The 25,129-nt window shown below is 39.9% G+C and overlaps 2 protein-coding genes across 3 annotated transcripts in view; both read left to right on the top strand.

Annotated features, from left to right (window-relative positions):
* The window catches only part of LOC133616223 (uncharacterized), a 63,354-nt gene extending 58,642 nt beyond the window's left edge, over positions 1 to 4,712 (top strand). Inside the window, exons 27-29 of the mRNA XM_061975391.1 lie at positions 53 to 150; positions 253 to 403; positions 4,573 to 4,712. Coding sequence (XP_061831375.1) covers positions 53 to 150; positions 253 to 403; positions 4,573 to 4,664 — 341 coding nt within the window. The 3' untranslated portion in view covers positions 4,665 to 4,712. The remainder of the gene's footprint in view (positions 1 to 52; positions 151 to 252; positions 404 to 4,572) is intronic.
* An 8,072-nt stretch (positions 4,713 to 12,784) lies between these two features.
* LOC133616008 (eukaryotic translation initiation factor 3 subunit J-A-like) lies at positions 12,785 to 25,113 on the top strand. 2 transcript variants are annotated; one of them, XM_061974986.2, is made up of 9 exons: positions 12,785 to 12,977; positions 13,125 to 13,210; positions 15,579 to 15,605; positions 16,979 to 17,033; positions 17,107 to 17,216; positions 17,280 to 17,376; positions 17,673 to 17,837; positions 17,932 to 18,005; positions 23,967 to 25,113. In XM_061974986.2, exons 1-9 carry the CDS (start codon positions 12,965 to 12,967, stop codon positions 24,093 to 24,095), a joined length of 756 nt encoding a protein of 251 aa, XP_061830970.1. In that variant the 5' UTR covers positions 12,785 to 12,964; the 3' UTR covers positions 24,096 to 25,113. The 2 variants fall into 2 exon arrangements, with proteins under 2 accessions (XP_061830970.1, XP_061830971.1); XM_061974987.2 differs by lacking the exon at positions 15,579 to 15,605 and having other exon boundaries at positions 12,791 to 12,977.
* Positions 25,114 to 25,129: the final 16 nt, after the last annotated feature.

Raw genomic sequence — 25,129 nt, 5'->3', positions numbered from 1 at the left:
CTTAATTTTAAATTGTGGTAATCTTCTCATGAATGTTGTGAACTTTTTCCAGCTGGTCTGCCAGATATGGCAATGTCAGCATTGGTGAAAGAGCAAATAGAAGGAATAAGTCCTTCAGCTATCGCAACGATAAAGCCTGATAAGTTTGCTGTAAGTCAACTTTTTCCGTAACATGACTTTATCTCTGCTAGAATTCTGAATTTAGCGACTTATTTTGTCCTCATTTCTTTCCTCTTATTTCACCACATAAAGGTGGTGTTCCACCAGAGGCAGATAAGCATGTTCTCCTACGGGCAGGCGGCTGCCGTAACAGACGAGCAGCTCTCAGCTCTATCAGATGTTCAGAGGACAGCGCTCGCTATGGTGCTGATGCCCTGGGAAGACCGACATGTGGACTTTAGAGGTGAACACACACACTCACAGTTCACAATTAGGTTCCTTTTCAGATGCATAAAAAATGTGTATCTCTGAACACGATTCATTCAATCATTTCTAGTTTGTAAAAGCTATAAATAGAACAGTGGTTCTCTGAAAACACTCAGAAAACACTTAGGTCTCCAAGTACCACCATAATGACCAACATTAAAATACAGTTGCGTAGTAGGCCTAAGCCGGGGGTCGGCAACCCAAAACGTTGAAAGAGCAATATCGGACCAACAATACAAAAAACAAATCTGCTTACAATACAATGAAGGCAACACATGACGTAAGTATCTATATTAGCTATAATAGCCTACTATCAAAATGACTATGTGTCGCAGGCTGACGCAAATCTTCGTTGACAGAAATGTTGAAATGTAATATTTATTCTACACATTTTTCCAACATTAGTAACCATTAGTAAATCAGAGGGTACTCAGAAGGTGAGAAAACCCCTGGAAATTACTGGCCAAAGGTGTAGATGTCTGTGTCCGAGTTAAAGGAAAAATGTCAGGCTGTCTTCTTTTAATAGATTTATTACAATCTTTGGCAAGCATGTTTGTAATGTTTGCTGTGATCTGGAACAACATGACACATAAACAACTATCTGAAAAGGGTCATAAGACATGCAAAACTAAATTATATACAAAAAGGATACAAGTAAAGGATATTAAATGAGCTCAAATATACCTACAAATGAGGCATAATGATGCAATATGTACATACAGCTAGCCTAAATAGCATGTTAGCATTGATTAGCTTGCAGTCATGCAGTGACCAAACATGCCTGATTAGCACTCCAACAAGTCAATAACATCAACAAAGCGCACCTTTGTGCATTCGCGCACAGTATACAATGTTTGGTGGACAAAATGAGACAAAAAAGGACTGGAAGATTTTACATGTACCGGTAAACAAACTGTTGCGTCACAGTCCACACTATGGTGAGTTTAAGAACCGCCGAAATTAGTAGGACAAAACGATGTTCACCAAATACTCTCAGTGGGCTTTCTAACAACTGGTAAGGTTTGTGTCATGTTTGTCCTCAAACAAAAAACATACTAAAACAAAAAAATTATTCCCCCCCCCCACCATATTTTTCCATTTTCAATCCTTTTTTAAAAATGCTCCAGGGAGCCACTAGGGCGGCGCTAAAGAACCGTGGGTTGCTGACCCCCGGCCTAAGCATCCATTAAAAACAAGGCAGAGGATTTATTTAATGTGTATAATTAATATTTTTGGCTACTGTAACATTACACACAGTTTGAACAGTAACACTGTTGGAATATTTAATTAAGTGATTCGTTGGCGTACCACTAGATGGAGCCCCCAGTTTGGTATATAATAATAATAATAATATGCTCCAATGCATGGGTTTCACAAGTGTACATAGTCATGTTAAATGGGGCTGCCCCGACCTAAACGCAGAACACACCCCGTTTGGTGGGAAGAAGCACATGGAAAATGTCGATGAATGAATGACAGGAAACTTCAAATTTAATTTTTACCACAAACGTATTTCCAGCCGATTCATGCGTACTTATAGAGATGATAGAAAATCTCTGTGGCTCTCGTGGCGCAGAGCATTAATGCTTACCTTTATAAGGCAGATGATAGTGATACATTGTTGAGGTGTTTAAAAATTGTTCATTGTATACATTGTAAATGGTGTCGATATACAGTATCCCAATGCTTTGACAATCTATTTGGCAAAATCATCATTTGTAGCACAATAAAATCCATGCAAATAAAACATTTTAACATTACAGAAAAAACATAAACAAATCAGAAATAAATGTGTATATGTTTATAATACATATGTACAATAAAAAGAAATAGGGATTCATTAAAATGTAAATGTAAAACTGTACTACTCGACCTGCTGAACAACATTTTTTCAGGCACTAGAAAATAGACGGATGGATGGATATATTTTACTTCGTAGTACTGGAGAGCAGTCATTTTAATATAAAAAAGTTGTGCAAACAAACGACTCCCAACTAAGAATCGTCTCTTATCGTTAACTTAAAAGAGACGTTCAAACGTCACATCTCTAATACGTACAGTATCACCGCTGAACTATACCATGAAATCCAAAGGGCTCAAATAAAGATCAAATGTTCATGTTTTCAATCATCAGACAATGGTAAATATTTCAGTGGGTTGATAGATTATTTTCAGATTTTTGTTCCCTTTTATAACAAATACACAACACACAAACTTCTACACATTGCACTGCCAAGAGGAGTAATACATCAGTCATCACTTAAGAATATAAACATTTTATAATGATCATAATTAAGCATGTTACCCCTGAAAAAGTATTGATCTGACGGATTGAACAGTTTTACAAAAGGTTACAAGTAAATGTCCAGATATATTTTGGGTATATTCTGGTAAACCCAAAACACCCTCAAAAGATAATGTTCCAAACATACTAGAATTTTACTTCCATAGGAATTAAACAAAGCCAGAAAATGTACTTGTATAAACTATTCAAGTACAAACACAGTTTCCATATGATTTGGGAAATTGTGTTAAATGAAAATATAAACGGAATACAATGATTTGCAAATCATTTTCAACCCATATTCAGTTGAATATCCTACAAAGACAACATATTTGATGTTCAAACTGATAAACATTTTTTTTTTTGCAAATAATCATTAACTTTAGAATTTGATGCCAGCAACATGTGACAAAGAAGTTGGGAATGGTGGCAATAAATACTGATAAAGTTGAGGAATGCTCATCAAACACTTATTTGGAACATCCCACAAGTGAACAGGCAAATTGGGAACATGTGGGTGCCATGATTGGGTATAAAAGTAGATTCCATGAAATGCTCAGTCATTCACAAACAAGGATGGGGCGAGGGTCATCACTTTGTCCACAAATGCGTGAGTAAATTGTTGAACAGTTTAAGAAAAACCTTTCTCAACCAGCTATTGCAAGGAATTTAGGGATTTCACCATCTACGGTCCGTAATATCATCAAAGGGTTCAGAGAATCTGGAGAAATCACTGCACGTAAGCAGCTAAGCCTGCGACCTTGAGATCCCTCAGGCTGTACTGCATCAACAAGCGACATCAGTGTGTAAAGGATATCACCACATGGGCTCAGGAACACTTCAGAAACCCACTGTCAGTAACTACAGTTGGTCGCTACATCTGTAAGTGCAAGTTAAAACTCTCCTATGCAAGGCGAAAACCGTTTATCAACAACACCCAGAAACACCGTCGGCTTCGCTGGGCCTGAGCTCATCTAAGATGGACTGATACAAAGTGGAAAAGTGTTCTGTGGTCTGACGAGTCCACATTTCAAATTGTTTTTGGAAACTGTGGATGTTGTGTCCTCCGGACCAAAGAGGAAAAGAACCATCCGGATTGTTATAGGCGCAAAAGTTGAAAAGCCAGCATCTGTGATGGTATGGGGGTGTATTAGTGCCCAATACATGGGTAACTTACACATCCGTGAAGGCGCCATTAATGCCGAAAGGTACATACATACATACAGGTTTGAGATCCAAGCAACGTTACCATGGACGCCCCTGCTTATTTCAGCAAGACAATGCCAAGCCACGTGTTACATCAACGTGGCTTCATAGTAAAAGAGTGCGGGTACTAGACTGGCCTGCCTGTAGTCCAGACCTGTCTCCCATTGAAAATGTGTGGCGCATTATGAAGCCTAAAATACCACAACGGAGACCCCCGGACAGTTGAACAACTTAAGCTGTACATCAAGCAAGAATGGGAAAGAATTCCACCTGAGAAGCTTAAAAAATGTATCTCCTCAGTTCCCAAACGTTTACTGAGTGTTGTTAAAAGGAAAGGCCATGTAACACAGTGGTGAACATGCCCTTTCCCAACTACCTTGGCACGTGTTGCAGCCATGAAATTCTAAGTTAATTATTATTTTCAAAAAAAAAAAAAAAGTTTATGAGTTTGAACATCAAATATCTTGTCTTAGTGCATTCATATGGGTTGAAAAGGATTTGCAAATCATTGTATTCCGTTTATATTTACATCTAACACAATTTCCCAACTCATATGGAAACAGGGTTTGTAGTTGTACAGTGTTTTTGCAATGGCATGCAAACTCATTTGTTAGCTATTTGTCAAAAGTTTGCAATGATTTGCCCTAATCCTTTAGGGAGGTCACATGCGGGGAAGGTGCTGGGCTCCAGTTTTCTGTGCCTAATCCAGGCCCTGCTGATGGTGCTGATGGTCCAGGCCCGACACTGACATTTTTTTTTTTCAACACCCGACTAACCCCTGCTGGATCAGGATGGGCCTTCTCACCCTCATGACCAAGAGTATTTTATTTGTATGTGCACTTTCATACCTACTTTAAACATATTTAATAAATATATATATATATATATATATATATATATATAAATAGGTGTATATATATATAGGTATATATGTATATACACATACAGTATATATGTATGTATATGTATATATATATATATATATATATATATATATATATATATATATATATATATATATATATATATATATATATACATATACATACATATATACTGTATGTGTATATACATATATACCTATATATATACACCTATTTATATATATATATATGTGTGGGAAAAAAATCACAAGACTACTTCATCTCTACAGGCCTGTTTCATGAGGGGTTCCCTCAATCATCAGGAGATTAAAAAAAATAAAAATAAATAAAAATCTCCTGATGATTGAGGGAACCCCTCATGAAACAGGCCTGTAGAGATGAAGTAGTCTTGTGATTTTTTTTCCCACACATACATATATTGCGCTCTACTACGGTATCGAGCACTATTTTTTGGATAACCTTATTAAGACATATATATATATATATATATATATATATATATATATATATATATATATATATATACTGTATGTGTGTGTATATATATATATATATATATGTGTGTATATATTTGTATTTATATGTATTTGTATGTATGTATATCCAGTAGAAAAGAGATTCATATGGCCCCATTTGTCACAGTTTACCTGACACATGAAATGTGACGGATTTGGGGTGCAGCCGCCAGATGGCAGTAGAGTGTCGCATATCTTAAAATGTGCTTTGTGGCAATTCGAACTTCAACCACAGCCTCAGTTGTTATGTAGAGTGGCGCAGCAGACTGCATTGCAAAATAATTAACCTCGCCTCTACTTCTTGCGCGAGTTTCACTCAAGAATCTGGTCATATGAATCCCTTCCCTACTGTGTGCATATATATATTAAGGGCTACAAAAACTTTCAAAATATTTTAAGTTTGCATTGAGTTTTCACGATCATCCACTTGTTTTGAATGGCATGTGTGCCGGGGCCGGCTCCAGGCTTTTTGCGGCCCCATTTTGGTCTTTCCTATTACTTGGGTTTGATTGTGTAAGTTGCTAATCAAATTAAAACCATTCGAGGCTGCAAATGTATAATTATTGAAAATATGAATATCTAACTTGACTTGAAAATGGCCGGAGCCTTTTTGATCATGTGTTGTTGCGACCAAGCGTGACCAACTATTACATGACTTCTTGCAGATGTATTAATGAATAAATGTTTGTAACCAGTAATACGAAATGGTCTTGTACTGTTTGTCTCATGCATGTTACACCATAAAACTATCAGAGGTGTCCAAACTGTTTTTACTGAGGGCTAAACATTGAAAAACAGAAGGATGAGGGAGCGCCACTTAGACACATTTTGTGCATTAACAATACTAATCCAATATTCTAAATCAATATATGCTAAGATAACTGAACACAGCATCCAGATATTAGCTTTTTATAATATAGTTTATAAATAACGAATTATACAACACAAAATGAGCTGCGGTCCGAAAAGTAGTGATGGGATTAATACTGAAATATTGATACCGCTGATACCAGATCTCTATGCTCTGATATTGATGTTAAAATCAAAATATCGATACTTTTGATAATATAGTTATTTGAGATAATGTATATCATTAACAGGAAGACAGTGTAAAGTAACTAAATCATTGAGATTGTGTATAAATGAAACACATTTAGTGGGAACTACTTTTTCTTCCGCCTAGATAAGTAGTCATTCAGTCTGTCATTTGTTAATTTTAGAAAATGGCTGACAATTAAACTAAGTCACTCGCGATTACAAAACAGCAAGCGTATGTCTTGCTTTACTGTAGGTTATTTGTAGACACCACATACAGAGTTGAATATAAATAAGATAATTCATTCAGTGCAGAATAACGCCATCATTTGTTTTGCCCTGGGATTTTATGTCGTTTGAAGATGATTGCCTTGAACACTTGAATTACACTACTTTTTAAATTTTACCATACACCTTCAGTATAACTGCACAAAGTATCGGTATCCTCGCGTCACGTAGTTTTTGAAATTTCACAATCATGTCAGTCTTTCCAAAAATCCTCACACATTTCAGTTTTATTTGTGGTTGCCTGCCACAAATAGATTTGGCACATCTGTTCGCCTTTGCTTCAAAAAGAGACCATTGAAGACTACTGGAAGCAAACACCTCAATTTACGAACCTCTCTATTTGCAAACTTTTTAATTGACAAACTTTTAAATTGCGCCGAATATGCATCCTCCGTTTGCAAACCATGTCTCTATGTATAAACACTTCATTCATTCATTCATTCCTTGTCCCACCTATATGGAAGAATTGACAATAAATGCTTTGTACCATAGCAAGTTATAATTGTGATCAGATCGTACTTTTACGGAAAAATATGCCAAAGCAGACGAAGAAGTTTAGCGGAGCCTATTCCAAGGCACACACACACGGCCCCTTCCCCCCGATCCCTCACTTCTCCCCCTGTGTTCGTCTGCTCCATTCTCTTTGCCGATGTTAATGTAAGTGGATTTCAGTTTTTTAAATGGTTATTATTGAAGCAATGTGCTTGTTTAAGTTAATGATTTTTGTTATTTCTGATTGTTTCTTTCTTTCTTTCTTTAGTTTATTTCGAACATGAACACACTTACATCATAATACATCACACAATTTCATATCATTTCATTTTACATCATGCCCGAAAAGGAGTAGGAAGAAGCAAAGCTTATTTAATCCTACCCCTTTCCCACTTCAAAGCGTTTACAAATATATAGAATCATTTACTGACCTTTTTATATAATAAAACAACATCTATGAATTAGTATACAACAGTTTTGTAATATGTAATTAATTAATTGATTCAGTCATTATTAACATACTGAGATGAAGAATATCTTATTTTCAATAAGGTTGGAAGTATTTCTCATAATTCTTCTTCTTTGTACTCTGTAAGCACTATTATTTTGAACAACCTTTTGTTTGTGAGGGCACCAAAGGGACTTCTGTGTGTGTGGGTATGTTGGCAGAGGAGCGCATACAGAGAGCGGAAGCTTGTTGTTGTTTTGGCTTCTTAATAAAGAGCCAGTTGATCCATGACCCTCTTGTTATGTTTTTTTGCACTATATATTGTGTTCAAAGTGACCACAGAACGTTCCTCCAGAAAGTCTCATCTTTGTCCATGTGATGTCAGATGAAACAAAAATTGAGCTGTTTGGCCACAATACCCAGCAATATGTTTGGAGGAGAAAAGGTGAGGCCTTTAATCCCAGGAACACCATTCCTACTGTCAAGCATGGTGGTGGTAGTATTATGCTCTGGGCCTGTTTTGCTGCCAATGGAACTGGTGCTTTACAGAAAGTAAATGGGACAATAAAAACGGAAGAATACCTCCAAATTCTTCAGGACAACCTAAAATCATCAGCCCGGAGGTTGGGTCTTGGGCGCAGTTGGGTGTTCCAACAGGACAATCATCCCAAACACACGTCAAAAGTGGTAAAGGAATGGCTACATCAGGCTAGAATTAAGGTTTTAGAATGGCCTTCCCAAAGTCCTGACTTAAACGTGTGGACAATGCTGAAGAAACAAGTCCATGTCAGAAAACCAACAAATTTAGCTAAACTGCACCAATTTTGTCAAGAGGATTGGTCAAAAATTCAACCAGAAGCTTGCCAGAAGCTTGTGGATGGCTACCAAAAGCGCCTTATTGCAGTGAAACTTGCCAAGGGACATGTAACCAAATATCAACATAGCTGTATGTATACTTTTGACCCAGCAGATTTGGTCACATTTTCAGTAGACCCATAACAAATTCATAAAAGAACCAAACTTCATGAATGTTTTTTGTGACCAACAAGCATGTGTTTCAATCACTCTATCACAAAAAAATAAGAGTTGTAGAAATTATTGGAAACTCAAGACAGCCATGACATTATGTTCTTTACAAGTGTATGTAAACTTTTGACCACGACTGTATATATATATATATATATATATATATATATATATACATATATATATATATATATATATATATATATATATATATATACACACACAAATAGATAGCCCGGCCCCCGGCCAAGTTCTTTTAATCCAATGTGGCCCCCGGGTCAAAATGTTTGGGGGCCCCTAGATTGAATCATTCTTGCACCAACGCCACAGCTAGATTGCAGTCCTATGGGAAATACTGTATTATTGAAAAAAGTCTATGTGATACAAATGTAAAAATGCACATAAAATTTTAATCTCAATACTTGAGAACATTTTTAGTTTTTCCCAGTTAAGGGTGAGTTAAAATTGTAAAAACAAACAAAACAATCCTTTTGGAGATACTCAATAAACATGGAGTAAATAATAAGTTCTTTGGATGAGTGTTTGACTTTTTTTTAACCAAAAGTGCTGGGGCCCATTGTTGGGTTGCGAGCGCTCCTCGAGAGCCACAAAAAATATGTTTCTCAGCAGAGGTCCGTATGAATTGTAGTTCACTTTTACACCACTTGTGGCAGTAACGACAATATCAAACAAACAGAGGAAGTCTGGAGCTAAAGTCATCGAGAAGTTTATTAAGCGCAACAAGTATGACTAAAGTGGTGAAGTTGTATTATCATTTGCACTTTAATTTTATTGACAATATATTTGAGAAACCTATTTGCAGCTGAGATAGGCTCCAGCGACCCCCTACGACCCCGAGAGGGACAAGCGGTAGAAAATGGATGGATGGATATATTATCATTATATATTATTAATTTAGTTAGAAAGTATTTATTTTAGCCTTGTATAATTGTATGTAATTTTTTTCATCAGTTTTTATGAGTCACTTCCTTTGTAGTATATTTGATTAGTATTTATTTTTGTTATTAGCATGACCTGAGCTTTGCGCCAGTGTGGTTATGTGCGTGGGCAAGGCCAGCGGATGTGGGTATGAGTTACCCTGATAGTTGTTGGGTGCAGTCATGTTTTCCTCTTACTGTTATTGTGCTGCACGTTCATGATTAAACGTCATTCACATATCACCGTTTGTGCTTGCAGTTATTATCTACCAATATAGTCCTGCCTTATTAATGGTGTGGTAGCAGCATGCATCGTACCCACATCTACACCTGGAGCTATTTTTAGATTGGCCGGCACATTTTTTTTCATCCCTTTTTCCCTCGACGTAGCTGCATCGTTGTCTATATTTTAACTGTGGTGCGCAGACGGTTGCTCGGACAGGGTGGCTCGCTCACACAGGGCACCAAAACAGTGGTACCTTTCCAAAGTTGAGATTGTTATTTCATTTGAGAATTTGCGCCAGAACATCACATAAACACTTTCTCTCAACCATGAATTTGCCCCATTCTTAGATGATGGAGTGACATGGGAAAATAAGACACAGGCCGCGCAATGCCGAGGCTTTGTGACATGCCTCCCGGACTACGGCGCTCCAAAGAGCAGGTTAGCATGCTTGAGCTGATGCCGGGTCAAATCGCCAATTACTGCCTGGTGATCTCACGCCACGACTATGTCAAAAACTCCACAACTATGGACATGATATGGCATTCAATTCGGCTCCGTTTTGGCTTCCAGTGCACCGGCGCACATTTAATTGATTTAATTGAGAGACCTAAGGACATGTATCAGCGATTAATGGCGTTTTTGGATGACAACCTGCTGACCAGAGACTCTAGGGACTCTGTCATAACGGCGCCAGAGTGGAGGAGGACTTTATTGTGCTCTCATGACTCCGACTCATCCATGCCGATCTACCCAAACTACCGAAACAGCGCTATGGCACGCTGGCATCCATTAAGCCCGAAATTTCACAGGCACTTAGGTCCCTCCTCAACGAGTTGCAGGCAAAGGAGGACGTCAGGGCCATGCGCACAGCGGTTTCGTGGCGCTCTAAACCTGCTCCCCCAAGGCGTGCTACCCCCCACGTACAAAGAGGAGCTGTCCCCTATGCAAGGCCCTTGGAAAGCCTGACAACCACTTCCTAAGCAAATGCTCATCCCTGCCCCCCCGGGGACAGAACCTATATGGCGAGGGCGCGCCACGTTGCTGGCGAGCAGGGCAGCTAAGAGGAGGATGTCAGTGACAATGACGACAACGCCCCCAGTTCACAACATCCTTCTGAGCTTGTGCAGCTTGTGCTTATCAAACAGTCCCCGTATGTTGATACGTTCCACGCACATCACCCTGTGCGTCTTACCATAGACAGCGGCGCTACGGGGAACATGATGCCCTCTGAGCCTGAATTTCACAAGCAGCACACAGTCAGCCCGCCAGGCGGACAGGTCGTACACACTGAAAGTCATGTTTGAAGTCAGAATGGAGAGTCCCGCCACCCGGCGGAGGAAAACTCATTTCGGCCGCTTCTACCCATGATCTTGTCCTTTCGGTCAGAACCCAAAGCTCATGACCATAGGTGAGGATGGGAACGTAGATCGACCGGTAAATTGAGAGCTTTGCCTTCCGGTTCAGCTCCTTCTTCACCACAACGGATCGATACAGCGTCCGCATTACTGAAGACGCCGCACCAATCCGCCTGTCGACCTCACGATCCACTCTTCCCTCACTCGTGAACAAGTACTTGAACTCCTCAACTTGGGGCAGGGTCTCCTCCCCAACCCGGAGATGGCACCCCACCCTTTTCCGGGCGAGAACCATGGACTCGGACTTGGAGGTGCTGATTCTCATCCCAGTCACTTCACACTCGGCTGCGAACCGATCCAGTGAGAGCTGAAGATCCTGGCCAGATGAAGCCATCAGGACCACATCTTCTGCAAAAAGCAGAGACCTAATCCTGCAGCCACTAATGTTGTGTCGTTCGCGAACGATTCGTTCGAACGAACAAATCTTTTGAGTGAACGAACTGAACCGAATCACTTCATGAACTGATTCGTTCCTTTCTCAGTTCAGTTGAGCTCCGCCGCGACCATGCCGGTATGAGTGGAACTGGCGCATTCTGTGACTCACTGAACCCTCGACGTCGGCGAACAACGCAGCCAGCTACTCATCATTGGGGGGGGTTAACGACATGAATCACTCAGTGAACGACAGAATCAGGACTCGCGAACCTACTGACACAGAGAACTGACTGTGTCGCGAAGGAGGACGTCACATTGAGGCTCTCGTTCAGTCACTGTGCGCGTCGCTCATTGGGTGCTGAGGGCTTGTGTCGTTCGCGAACTGACACACACCGAGATCTGCCACTGGGGAAGCTGTTACTGACTGACTCATGATTCGCCGACCTGCACACAGAACAGCTGCTGCAGAAGTGATTCAGGTTCACATACTGAACTGTGCTGACTGTGGCGCTGTGTCAGTCACTCACTGCCTGGTGTACTGCATGCACAGAGATGTGTAGGGACTCGCGTTCAGGGGCGCCGAAAAGGGGGGGTAAAGGAGACGGATTCTAGGGGCCCATGATGGAGGGGGGCCCAGAGAGGCCCCTAATGATGATGAAATTATAATACAGAAACAATAATGACACTGTGTTGGGGGCCCTGTAAAGATTCTTTTCATGGGGCCCAAAATCCCTAGCGGAGCCCCTGCTCGCGTTCACCCTATTTGCTGCTTCTCCCGCGAATGTCTGCACTGTACTGTACTATGCACGCCCCCCCCCACTATTAATTTTTTTGGGGGGGGTGGATTCGGTGAACACATTTTTTGAACGACTCAATTTAAGGAACTGATTCTAGTGATTCAGTACAGTCAAAAGAACTGCCGATCCCATCACTAGCAGCCATCAAATCGGATCCCCTCAACGCCTTGACTGCGCCTAGAAATTCTGTCCATAATAAACGACCGCTCTCGAGTAAAAAGATCTCGAGAAAGATTACTCATTTAGTTTTACTATTTAAGTGGGCCCCGTGCCCCGTGGTCAAAAAAGTTAAAAATCCCTGCTTTAAGTAACCTTTTTTTTTTTTTTTTCCCATAAAGGCTTGCTTTTTTTTTTTGTTTAACAGTAACGAACTGGCTGATCAAAGAACGAGTGACGTCACTATTAGTAAAATAGTTACAAGCAGTCGTTATCGCATAAGGGTACGGCAGAAAACACAGTGGTGGTTGTAAAACAAAACGAAGATTACATTTCATTTTTTATTTGGAGCCGCTGGCCGAAAGCTTAGACATTAATAAGTCAGCGTACAGTCGTGACGTGAAGGAAGTGGGAGAAGTCGCAGCCTGTCAAAAGCTGAGCATCACAGCCAACATGGCGGACTGGGGTAAGGAAGCAACTTGGAGCGGATAACAACATGCATGTTATTCACTCGTTCTTGTCTTTGATTTACGAATACATCGCTCCTTTGTTACATAGCTGACTTGCGGCATGTGGCTGTGAGTCTATCATTGTTCTCTTTTTCTTTTTACAGACGTTGACAGCTTCGAGCCGGAGGAGACGCCTCAAAAGGCGGCACAAGACAAATGGGAAGGCGAGGACGAAGACGACGATGTTAGAGTAGGTGGATAGGGCGAGTTTTGTCTGATACAATTAGTCACTTACGGTTTTAATGGCGTTCCTGTACTGTCTTCCTGGTTATTACCGCAGTAGTTCACTTCCGCGCCGCACACTAAGATAGCACGACCAGCTAACTAGCGGCTAACTCATGTGGCATTGGAACTTGGCTGTAACCAATAGTTTGCTCACGGCCTGAATTCCGCTCTATTCCCGTATTTTTCAATACTTACATATCGAGGGTTTTGACATGGCGGTAGTTGGCGTGTTGTCCGCACGTCTCAGTAAAACAACGGGTCTGAATTCTTGTAGCTCGAAGCTAGTCTCAGTTGGTTTAGCAGGCGTGCTAACATACTTGCTAACTCCGCGTCGCTTCGTGTCCAGAATCGATAGGAATCAACGACACCGGCGGGTTTACTCCAAAACGGATGTGTGTTTTTTTAAATCACGGACATATAATCGCGTAATATTGGTTGTCACAAACAAGCGGCCAAAATTAACTTTAGTATGACGTCAACAACATGAGGCAACCGCTAGCTGGCCATGCTAATTTGAGCTGCTGTCAAAGGGAAAAACACGAGGAGGTGACACAATCAAGATTTTAGGTTTTCTCCATAAATGTCTCATTTTAATGTTGGCAAGTATTGGTCTAGGTGCTGTGACAGTGCATAATAGCTTCTGTAAACCCACTAAAATTGCCTCAGGGTGGAGTGCTAGTTGGAGGCCTCTTCCAATTGTTCTTTTTTTAAAGAGAAAGTGATGACTAATCACTGTATTATGTACACCCAGAGGTGGGCAGAGTACCTAAAATGTACTCAAGTAAGAGTATACAAGTATAAAGTAGTCATCAAAATAATTATTTGAGTAAGTAAGGATTCCGGTGAACTCCTCGTGTTAAGTAACATAACTTCTGATTCATTTCCTAGTTATTTTTTATGGTTCTTGGACTACAACTGTAGTTGTGTGTGTAAAATTATATATATCATTATATATTATATGCAATTTACTGCAGCCTTTTTTTTGTAGATGACCGCACATGATATAAATGTTGTTGTTTTTTTAGTTTGAAAGTAAGCATTGACGATTTGTGCTGCGTCATGTCACTTTTTACAGTCGGTACGTTTCTATCAACTAAATTAGTCTGATTTCTCAAATCATTCTTTTTTTTTTTTTCACACCTACATGTACAGTTCTAGTTTCTATCTCTTAATTTGACACAGTGTGCCTCTTGTACACTATGGGGGCGTTGTTTAGCTAGCTATGTGATAATGTAAATACAGTAGAATAGAATGTAACTATCAAGTGCCGTATAAAAGGATAGGTACTATTACTACTTTGGTGTTGTCGGTAATGTTTTAATTTGTTTAAATGACACTTGTGGTCTTTTGAGACAAGTTGTGGGTCCATTGGATATTCTTGGCCCTAGTGTGTGAATGTGAGTGTGAATGTTGTCTGTCAATCTGTGTTGGCCCTGGGATGAGGTGGCAACTTGTCCAGGGTGTACCCCGCCTTCCGCCTGATTGTAGCTGAGATAGGCTCCAGCACCCCCCGTGATCCCGAAAGGGATAAGCAGTAGAAAATAGATGGATGGATGGATGGATGGATATTCTTCCTTTTACATAGGGAGGATTTATGTCAGAAACATTTGGATTTAACTGTCAATACAACCACAATTCTAATATTGAGCAGCCTTAGTTTAACTGTAATTCCTAAATGGTAAATGCCAGATTTTTGTAGAAACCTTAAAATAATGTGCTAATGTCTTACTACTTCAATCACATGCTTATTTATTTATTTATTTATTTTTTATTTTTTTTGGTAGTGTTAACTGTCACCCTACTGTCAACATGAGGCAACCGTGAGCTCGCCATGCCAATTTGAGCTGCTGTCAAAGGAAAACATGAGGAGGTGGCACGATCAAGATTTTAGGTTTAGTCCGTAAAGGTCTCATTTTAATGTTAGCAAGTATTAGTCTAGGTGCTGTGACAGTGTAGGTGAATGCCATAATAGTTTCTGTACACCCACTAAAATTGCCTCAGGGTAGAGTGCTAGTTGGAGGCCTCTTCAAATTTTTTCATTTTTTTTTTTTTTTAAACAAAGTGATGACTGATCACTGTATTATGTACACCCAGAGGTGGGGCAGAGTATCTAAAATGTACTCAAGTAAGAGTATACAAGCATAAGTATAAAGTAGTCATCAAAAATAATGATTTGAGTAAGTAAGGATTCCGGTAAACTCCTCATGTTAAGTAACTTGAGTAACTTCTGGATTCATTTTGTAGCTATTTTTTATGGTTCTTGGACTACACCTGTAGTTATGTGTAAAACATAAAAATTATATGCAATTTACTGCAGCATTTTTTTTTTGTAGATGACCGCACAGCACGGTGGCACAGGGGTTAGTGCACAATACGAAGGTCCTGAGTAGTCCTGAGTTCAATCCCGGGCTCGGGGTCTTTCTGTGTGGAGTTTGCATGTTCTCCCCGTGACTGCGTGGGTTCCCTCCGGGTACTCCGGCTTCCTCCCACCTCCAAAGACGTGCACCTGGGGATAGGTTGATTGGAAACACTAAATTGGCCATAGTGTGTGAATGTTGTCCGTCTACCTGTGTTGACCTTGCGATGAGGTGGCGACTTGTCCAGGGTGTACCCCGCCTTCCGCCCAAATGCAGCTGAGATAGGCCCCAGCACCCCCCGCGACCCCAAAAGGGACAAGCGGTAGAAAATGGATGGATCGCACATGATATAAATGTTGTTTTTTAGTTTGAAAGTAAGCATTGACGATTTGTGCAGCATCATGTCACTTTTTTTACAGTCTGTACGTTTCTATCAACTAAATTAGTCTGATTTCTCAAATCAGTTGATTTTTTTCACACCTACATGTAAAGTTCTAGTTTCCATGTTTCTATCTCTAATTTGTTGCAGTGTGCCTCTTGTACACTATGGGGGCGTTGTGATCATTTCAGCTTGTTTAGCTATGTGGTAATGTAAATATAGTAGAATATAATGTAACTTTCAAGCGCCGTATAAAACGGATAAGTACTTTTACTACTTGGTGTGGTTGGTAATGTTTTAATTTGTTTAAATGACACTTGTGGTCTTTTAAGACAAGTTTTGGGTCCATTGGATATTCTTCCTCTTACACAGTGAGCATTCATGTCAGAAACATTTGGATTTAACTGTCAATACAACCACAATTTTAGTATTGAGCAGCCTTAGTGTAGCTGTAATTCCTAAATGGTAAATACCAGATTTTTGTAAAAACCTTAAAATAATGTGCTGATGTCTTAATACTTCAATCATCCATCCATCCATCCATTTGCTACCGCTTATTCCCTTCGGGGTCGCGGGGGGCGCTGGAGCCTATCTCAGCTACAATGTTTTTTTTTGGTAGTGTTAACTGTCACCCTACTGTAGATGTAACATTGGCTTTTCAGTGTTGAAAATGGTGTTGACTAGTACTGTATAAAGTTTATTTATTTAAGAAGAAAATGAAGTGGCCCACAACAAAACATATTTACTATTAGGTGCCAAAAATAGTTCACCTACTTTCTGGTGTGAATAAACATCCAATCTTGGTCAGCATTAGCCACGTTTATTGTACTTAATAACTAGCTTGTTTGCTGTTAAATACTTTGAATATCTGCAAAATGCTAAATGTAATTTATTGGTCAAGTACCGGTAGATTTGCAGCTACCTGATCAGTTAGTTTGTAACTGTTGCCTGCTAAAAAAATTTAAATAGAAACCGATCTTCTTGTTTATCTTCACAGGACAACTGGGATGATGAGGAAGAAGAGGAGAAAAAAGCTGATGGGAACAAAATAGGTATTGTAATAATTGTCCCTATGTTCTCAATCCTGGCTGCTTTCAGTGCTGTAAAATACTTTTCTTATTTCAGAGGGTTCAAAGGTTTCTGAAAAGAAAAAGTTGAGTGAGAAGATTAAAGAGAAAGAAAACCGTTTAAAGAAAAAACAACAGGAGCTAAAACAAAAAGAATTGGAAGAGCAGGTGAGTTGTTTTTTGCATTGATACTTGGAATTGATTAATAACTTAAGATTTCTCTTTAAATAGCAAGAAAATCTAACCCCTGAAGAACAAGCTGCAGAGAAGTTAAGGGTGCAGAAGCTACAGGAAGACGCAGACATGGAGTTAGCAAAAGATGCCTTTGGTAAGACGAGCTGCTCTGTGAAGTATCTTAGTGGGTTCTTCCTAGGCAAGGCAACTTTATTTGTATAGCACTTTTCATACACAAGGCAGACTCAAAAGTGCTTCACAGACAACAAAGTGAAATGAAATAAGGTCAACATGTGCCTTAACATTTTTCTGACATTGATAATAAACCAAATCATCGCTGTCAACATTATTTCTAAAGCTTTTTCCTATTTCCAGCTTTGTCTTTAGGTGCTGACATGCCATTAAGCACTGCTTAATACTGTTGGCACATCAACTTTCTTTTCTTTTCAGGAGTTGGGAGTTCTTCAGTAGCTGGAATTGATGCCATGTGTCCATCTTCCAAAGAAGACTTCACAGAGCTTGAGAAATTGCTAAAAGAGAAACTATCCCAGTTTGAAAAATCAGTCCATTATTCAAGCTTTTTGGATTCATTGTTTCGGGAACTCTGTATTACATGTAAGCATGTTTCAATTGAAGCACACTGATTATCACTTTATCAGAATACTTTCAGGCAAATCGATCTTCTAATACTATGGTTGCTCTTTCTCAGTGGAGGTGGATGACTTGAAGAAAATAAGTAACTCCCTTTCTGTTCTACTTAGTGAAAAACAGAAACAAGAAAAGGTAAGAGACAGAGTACTTGTTCTGGTTTGTTTTATGGCTTCTAAGGGGCACTGTTTACTTGACCTGAAATGATCAAGCAAAGTACTGCACAATATTTAGTGTATTGGTAGTTTTAAATTACTATATTCATGTGAACATACACAATTTACAATTCAAAGGAAATGTTTCAAGTAACCTCTTAACATTAACAAGTGTGAAAATGGGTTACAACACTGACAATATGTTAAGGGTGAAAAATAAAACCGTCAACAATACTTCATTCCATAACTTGTTTGATAACCAAGCTGTAGCAACATTATTATTGTAAAAGGTAACACTGAGAAACTCTTTATCTAGCGTAGTAACACGTCGGTGTGCTATGGTATTCGCCGTAAAAGCTAACTATGGAAACAGGTAAGCTAGGAGCTGCGTCAACTAGGGATGTCCCGATCCGATATTTGGATCGGACCGGCCACCGATATTTGCCAAAAAATGCGTATCGGCAAGGCATGGGAAAATGCCGATCCAGATCCAGTTTAAAAAAACTCCGGTCCGTGTTTTCCAACGCACCGATTTAAATAATACATTGCACTTTTCTGCTGCTCCCTAATTTCCGTTCCGCATTTTCCAGCACACCTTCAACACACCCACAGGTCTGTGGATTCTCACGCAGTTGCTTTTAGCTGCTGGCATTACACGACAGGCTCTTCTCACTCTTTCCTGTCTCTCCTTCTCACAGACAACAAGCGCACCTTCTTACACACGTCACATACTGTCACGTCATAATTCACATACGTATACGTCCTCCCAGAGCAGAGACGTAGCAGCATGGCTAACGTTAGCTGTGATGCTAGCGCAGCTGTGCGAGCAACGTTCCGTCTAATGTGCGCACCTGTGCAATTGCGCACTGCTCAAGCGTCCTCTGCGCACGGCAAATCTATGCCACGCACAAAATCAAATAAAAAAAATAAGCGCATAACAATCTTCGACACACGGACACGACAGAGAAAACAGTTTTCATCATCATTGTTCAAATATTGTAACGTCTGTCGAGACGCTTATCTCCATTCGGTGCCACACGCCCACACCATCAAAATGCCGAGGCAAACATTTCCAGATCAACACCGTATGAAAAAAATGGTGAATTTTTTTCGTTGTGATTTCCTTCTCTGCATGAAAGTTTAAAAGTAGCATATATTAATGCAGTATGAAGAAGAATGTTTTAATGTAGACACATAGAATCATCATACTGCTGTGATTATATGCATCAAGTGTTCATTCAAGGCTAAGGCAAAATATCGAGATATATATCGTGTATTGCAATATAGCCTTAAAATATCGCAATATTAAAAAAAGGCCATATCGCCCAGCCCGAGTTCAATGATGCCATTTCTGTTTGTCATTTATAATTTTGTCTATTTTGTGTTTATCCTTGAATAAACAGGTCAGTTTCTTGTTACCAACCATTGTGTATTATTCAAACTCCCCTAATTCAGTTGGCTAGTTGTTTTCAAGAGTACTAAAACCCTTTTCAACATGATTCTGACAACTAAGTAGGCTAAATTACTTTAAACTTTAATACATGCTTGGATAGGCCAGTATCGGTCGGTATCGGATCGGAAGTACAAAAACATCGGTATCGGATCAGAAGTGCAAAAACCTGGATCGGGACATCCCTAGCGTCAACACAAAACACGTTTGACTTTGTATTGCACAACACAGTACCAAGACACCTATCTGTACTGACTGAAAAACATGAACAATCATATTACAGTATCTGTAAAGTATTAGCCCACATGTCATGTTTTGTTTGTACACATCTAGCCAGACAGCGTACATGCATGACGTGCTGCGTGTGTCATGATCAACATTTAAAGTGTGACTCACTCGATGGACAGTTGTGAGTTTGGTCCAGCTGGCCATGGATGTTTTTTCTGGTTTATTTTGGGTTAAGCACTCCATTTATGTCGACATAGCTTGTGTCCAAGTTCCACATTTATAGCGTCGTCACTTTCACCTCTCTCTCGGCTTCCGTCTGCTCCAATGTCTCACCACACCAAAAATAGAAGTAGCTATTAGTTCAGTGCTAATGATTGCAATCTCAGCCACCTGCAACAAGTGATATTATAAGCAATGTCTTGTAAAGTAATGAAGCGTCCCGGCAGAACCACGCAGTCTCATGCTCTTTTTAAACTTTATTGATAACTTAACGTGACAAAAGAATCGCTCATTCCACCGCCAACCAATAGCCACAACACCACCACCACAGCACTTTGTCATTATGTACTAATGACGGTTGCAGTCACAAACACCCGGAATTATGAGCTTCAACATTACAACACAAAAGTCGCTTTTTGCGAGTTCTTATTTTTACATGTATTACTTAGTTATCATTCAATCCATATAATTGAGGTATTTCATTTACTAGTCTGTTAAACGTGGATGTCATAAAATTCCATCAAAATAAAATGTTTTTTTTAACAGACCTTTGCATGTTTTCTAAGCAGTGGCACCGTTTTCAAGTAATTATTTGGCACTAGTATCGGTTAAAATGTAAAACGATACCCATCCCTATATTTAAGTTTGTCAATAATTTTTTTGTCATGCCCCCCGGCCTGGGACATCGTTTTTTTTCACGCCCCCCCTAAATTTATATACAATTGGGAAACCCCCCCCCAATACAAACATCTTATCATGCCCTCCCACCATATAAGAAGTACTGGTCTCCCCCCCCAGTCCTTTTTAATAACTCAAGTACAGGATACGTCTGTGTACATGTCCTTCATCTAGATCAGTGGTTCTTGAAAGGTAGGTGGCAGCACCGCACGAATCAAGTTGCTCAACCAGGAAATATGACCAAGTATACATACAGTACAGGCCAAATTATGGACACACCTTCTCATTCAATGTTTGCCAAAAGTGTGCAAAGCAGTAATCAGAGCAAAGGGTGGCTATTTTGAAGAAACTAGAATATAACATGTTTTCAGTTATTTCACCTTTTTTTTGTTAAAGGCCTACTGAAATGAATTTTTATTTATTTAAATGGGGATAGCAGATCCATTCTATGTGTCATACTTGATCATTTCGCGATATTGCCATATTTTTGCTGAAAGGATTTAGTAGAGAACATCGACGATAAAGTTCGCAACTTTTGGTCGCTGATTAAAAAAAAAAAGCCTTGCCTGTACCGGAAGTAGCGTGACGTCACAAGTTGAAAGTCTCCTCACATTTCCCTATTGTTTACACCAGCAGCGAGAGCGATTCGGACCGAGAAAGCGACGATTACCCCATTAATTTGAGCGAGGATGAAAGATTCGTGGATGAAAAACGTGAGAGTGAAGGACTAGAGTGCAGTGCACGATGTATCTTTTTTCGCTCTGACCGTAACTTGGATACAAGGGCTCATTGGATTCCACACTCTCTCCTTTTTCTATTGTGGATCACGGATTTGTATTTTAAACCACCTCGGATACTATATCCTCTTGAAAATGAGAGTCGAGAACGCGAAATGGACATTCACAGTGACTTTTGTCTCCACGACAATACATCAGCGAAGCACTTTAGCTACGGAGCTAACGTGATAGCATCGTGCTTAACTGCAGATAGAAACAAAAGAAATAAGCCCCTGACTGGAAGGATAGACAGAATATCAACAATACTACCAAACTCTGGACCTATAACCACACGGTTAATGCTGTACCGCCTGACGAAGCCTAGCAATGCTGTTGCTAACGAAGCCATTGAAGCTAACTTAGCTACGGGACCTCAATAGAGCTATGCTAATAACATTAGCTCTCCACCGACGCCAGCTCTCATCTGCTCATCAACACCAGTGCTCACCTGCGTTCCAGCGATCGACGGCGCGACGAAGGACTTCACCCGATCATCGATGCGGTCGGCGGCTAGCGTCGGATAGCGCGTCTGCTATCCAAGTCAAAGTCCTCCTGGTTGTGTTGCTGTAGCCAGACGCTAATACACCGATCGCACCTACATGTTTCTTTGCAGTCGCCATTGTTCATTAAACAAATTGCAAAAGATTCACCAACACAGATGTCCAGAATACTGTGGAATTTAGCGATGAAAAAAGACTATTTAAGCTGGCGACCGACGTATTCCAAAATGTCTGATTCAACTACTGACGTCACACGCATACGTCATCATACCTGGACGTTTTCAACCGGAAGTTTCCTGGGAAATTTAAAATTGCACTTTATAAGTTAACCCGGCCGAATTGGCATGTGTTGCAATGTTAAGATTTCATCATTGATATATAAACTATCAGACTGCATGGTCGGTAGTAGTGGGTTTCAGTAGGCCTTTAAGTACATAACTCCACATGTGTTCATTCATAGTTTTGATGCTTTCAGTGACAATCTACAATGTAAATAGTCATGACAATAAAGAAAACACATTGATTGAGAAGGTGTGTCCATAATTTGGCCTGTACTGTATGTATACTTGGTCATATTTCCTGGTTGAGCAACTTGATTGATTTGTGCGGTGCTGCCACCTACCTTTCAAGAATGAAAAACGACTAATATTAGAAGTTCCTTGTCTCTCAGGCCCCACCTGACACCTTACTGTGCCCCTACTGGCGGGAGGGGCCTGCAACACTATTTGAGAGACTGATTTAACATAACTTACCTTTTTTCATGCAAAATGTTGATTTCTTTATTGTCAAAAAACAAATCATATGGAAAGTGAGACGTACGAAAACCAGGTTCAACTAAAGTACGAGCAGGGTCTGTGGCATTGCCCTGTAGTCTAAGGCCCCGTTTACACTAAGGTTATCCAGGGTAAATCCCACCTAACCTTATCCTTGTCCACACACACAATGGTCGTTTAAGACCCCCCCTCCCCTCCGTCAGCCGGTGCAACGCAACCTAATACGCATGCGCACTGTGTTGCTTTGTGTGCAAGTTCTTAAATGTAACTTATCTGAACAATATCCAGTGTTGTGTTATTTCAATGAACTGAAATCAGTGTGCTGTGGGGCCCTATTGTAGTGAATCACACCTGAGCTATCATAAATTAATCCAATCTTTAATGGACATATAAAAGTAAACAATGTGACAAAGAACATTTGACAACAATCAATCTAGGGATCTAGATATCTTATCAGGACACTTCACTCTTTTGCCTTCACCTTCATTGTACATTGGTTTTTGGTGACTTTTTATACTGTGGACCTAGATGTTGAGTCCGCGACATACATACACCGCAGACAATAACTGATACAGTCTGCTTTGCCAGTCCAAATGCATTCGCAGTTTTCCGTAGTTAGTCTTCCCTCGACGGCCAAGTAATACAAAGCACACGCTACCTATTTTATCACATTCACGGGAGCCCGCATTCTCGTTGTCTCTCCTTCGATAAATGGACAAAGTTTTTCGGTAAGTAGGCAAATGATCTCGGAGAAGCATCAGCTGACCTGGACATTGGAAAGTTCTCTTGCCGTCTGAGAAGTGTTGTGTCAGAAATAGCTGCAATCGCTTTCATGTGTGATTTCCACAAGTGTCTGTACGTAGAGGAAGGAGAAACACAGCATGTCTGGATGACTCTCCTCCATATTTCCAGTGGTTAGCTCCGAGTTACGAAACCGCTTTATTATGAAGCTGTCTGTGGCGCGTTCTTTCTGACGTCACTTCCTGTGTGGGATGCGGTCTTTCTGGCGTGAACCTCTTCTCCGAACTCAGTTTGTAAACGATCAATGAGTTCATACAAAGCTAAGAGCCGGAGATTCAAGAAATACATGGCGCACTAACCCGTGTAAAAATTTGACAGAGGAGGGAAAACCTTATACGCTGGTTTAGTGTGGCTAAAACGGGGCTTAGGCTAAACAATTATTCATTTAAGGGGTTATCCGTTTTAGTGTAGACTTAACCTTAAGGAAAGAGTTTTAGCAAAAAACAATTATTATTAATTTTTTATTGAATCTGAATAAGTGGTTTAGATATGTACTCACCTTGTTTTCTATCCCAGCAAATGAAAGCCAAGAAGAAGAAGAAGGGTGTCGTGCCCGGTGGTGGTTTGAAAGCACAGATGAGAGATGACCTGGACTATGGCGGCTTTGACGGCGGCTTCACCCAAGAGTATGAGGACTTCATGTGACACAGGCTCCACAGCCACGTCATGCCCTCTCTTCCAACCTTGAGGGATGGAGCTCTACCTTCCTTTGCTGTCCAGTGCCATCCTGGAAGATCAGAACTATATGTTGCCCCCTTCATCTTGCTTCAGTGACTTCAGGGACTGTACTGGAAGCATCCAGTCTCACTTTCTCTAACGTTTTAAAAATAAGAAATTGCCTTTTCTCTCTTCATGCATCCTGGACTCACATGCAAACTCACATAATTACGTTTATCTGTTGGGTAACCTGCTTCAAGGGAGAATAAGTTTGTACCTTGTCTGTTTTCAGGGCTCGTTTTTAAAGAAATGTTGCTACTGTCAGAATAACAGACATAGTTGCAGTTATACATGTAGTGACATAGAAACAGAAGGTTCTATGCAAATTCTTAAACCAGAATGTCATATATATATTTTGGGTCTCACTTGTGGATGGGTTCTCTTACAGATAAGTATATAGTATCTATAAGTGGTTGCCAAATACAAAGCAATTATCAATCTTTATAAATGGAGAGTTTATTCTGTGAAACTGACAAGATGTTTATTTACAGAAAGTATAGAACCGTTAAAAGCTAAAAGGGAAGAATGAATATAAATGAAAATTGACTTTAAACCACCACAGCCATTCTATGAATCTGGAATGTCTTGAAAAAAACTGAGCAAAAGTATTAAGTGGTATTGTTTTGTGCATGACAAATATCATTTGCTACCAACATGATTTATACTAGTGCTGAAGACTGGATTAGAATTTGGATGAACTTGTTCAAAATGGTCTCTAATCATGACTTCTGCAGGCTTGTATCAAGTGTGATGTGGAAAAGGGGATTCATGGACATCCCCCAACCATGTCTTCATATGGGCTACAGCCATTTGAAAGCGATATATTTCTCTTTTCTAGAAGTTGACCAGTTGCAATGTTACATGGAGAATTGACTACTGTGTTGACATTAAGCTATCTGCAGTGTTTTATAAACATCTAATTTAATAAATCACTGGTCAAAACAAAGTGTTTTTTTATGTAA

Source organism: Nerophis lumbriciformis, linkage group LG15 (genome assembly GCF_033978685.3).
Source record: "Nerophis lumbriciformis linkage group LG15, RoL_Nlum_v2.1, whole genome shotgun sequence".
Taxonomy (NCBI): domain Eukaryota; kingdom Metazoa; phylum Chordata; class Actinopteri; order Syngnathiformes; family Syngnathidae; genus Nerophis; species Nerophis lumbriciformis.
Note: the sequence above shows the minus strand (reverse complement) of the source record. Positions and strands in the feature narration are given on the sequence as shown.

Coding starts and splice junctions, on each gene's coding strand:
- LOC133616008 (XM_061974986.2), top strand. Junction 15,606..16,978: donor CACAGCACGGTGGCACAGGG/GTTAGTGCACAA, acceptor TTATCTTCACAG/GACAACTGGGATGATGAGGA. Junction 18,006..23,966: donor AAAAACAGAAACAAGAAAAG/GTAAGAGACAGA, acceptor TTTCTATCCCAG/CAAATGAAAGCCAAGAAGAA.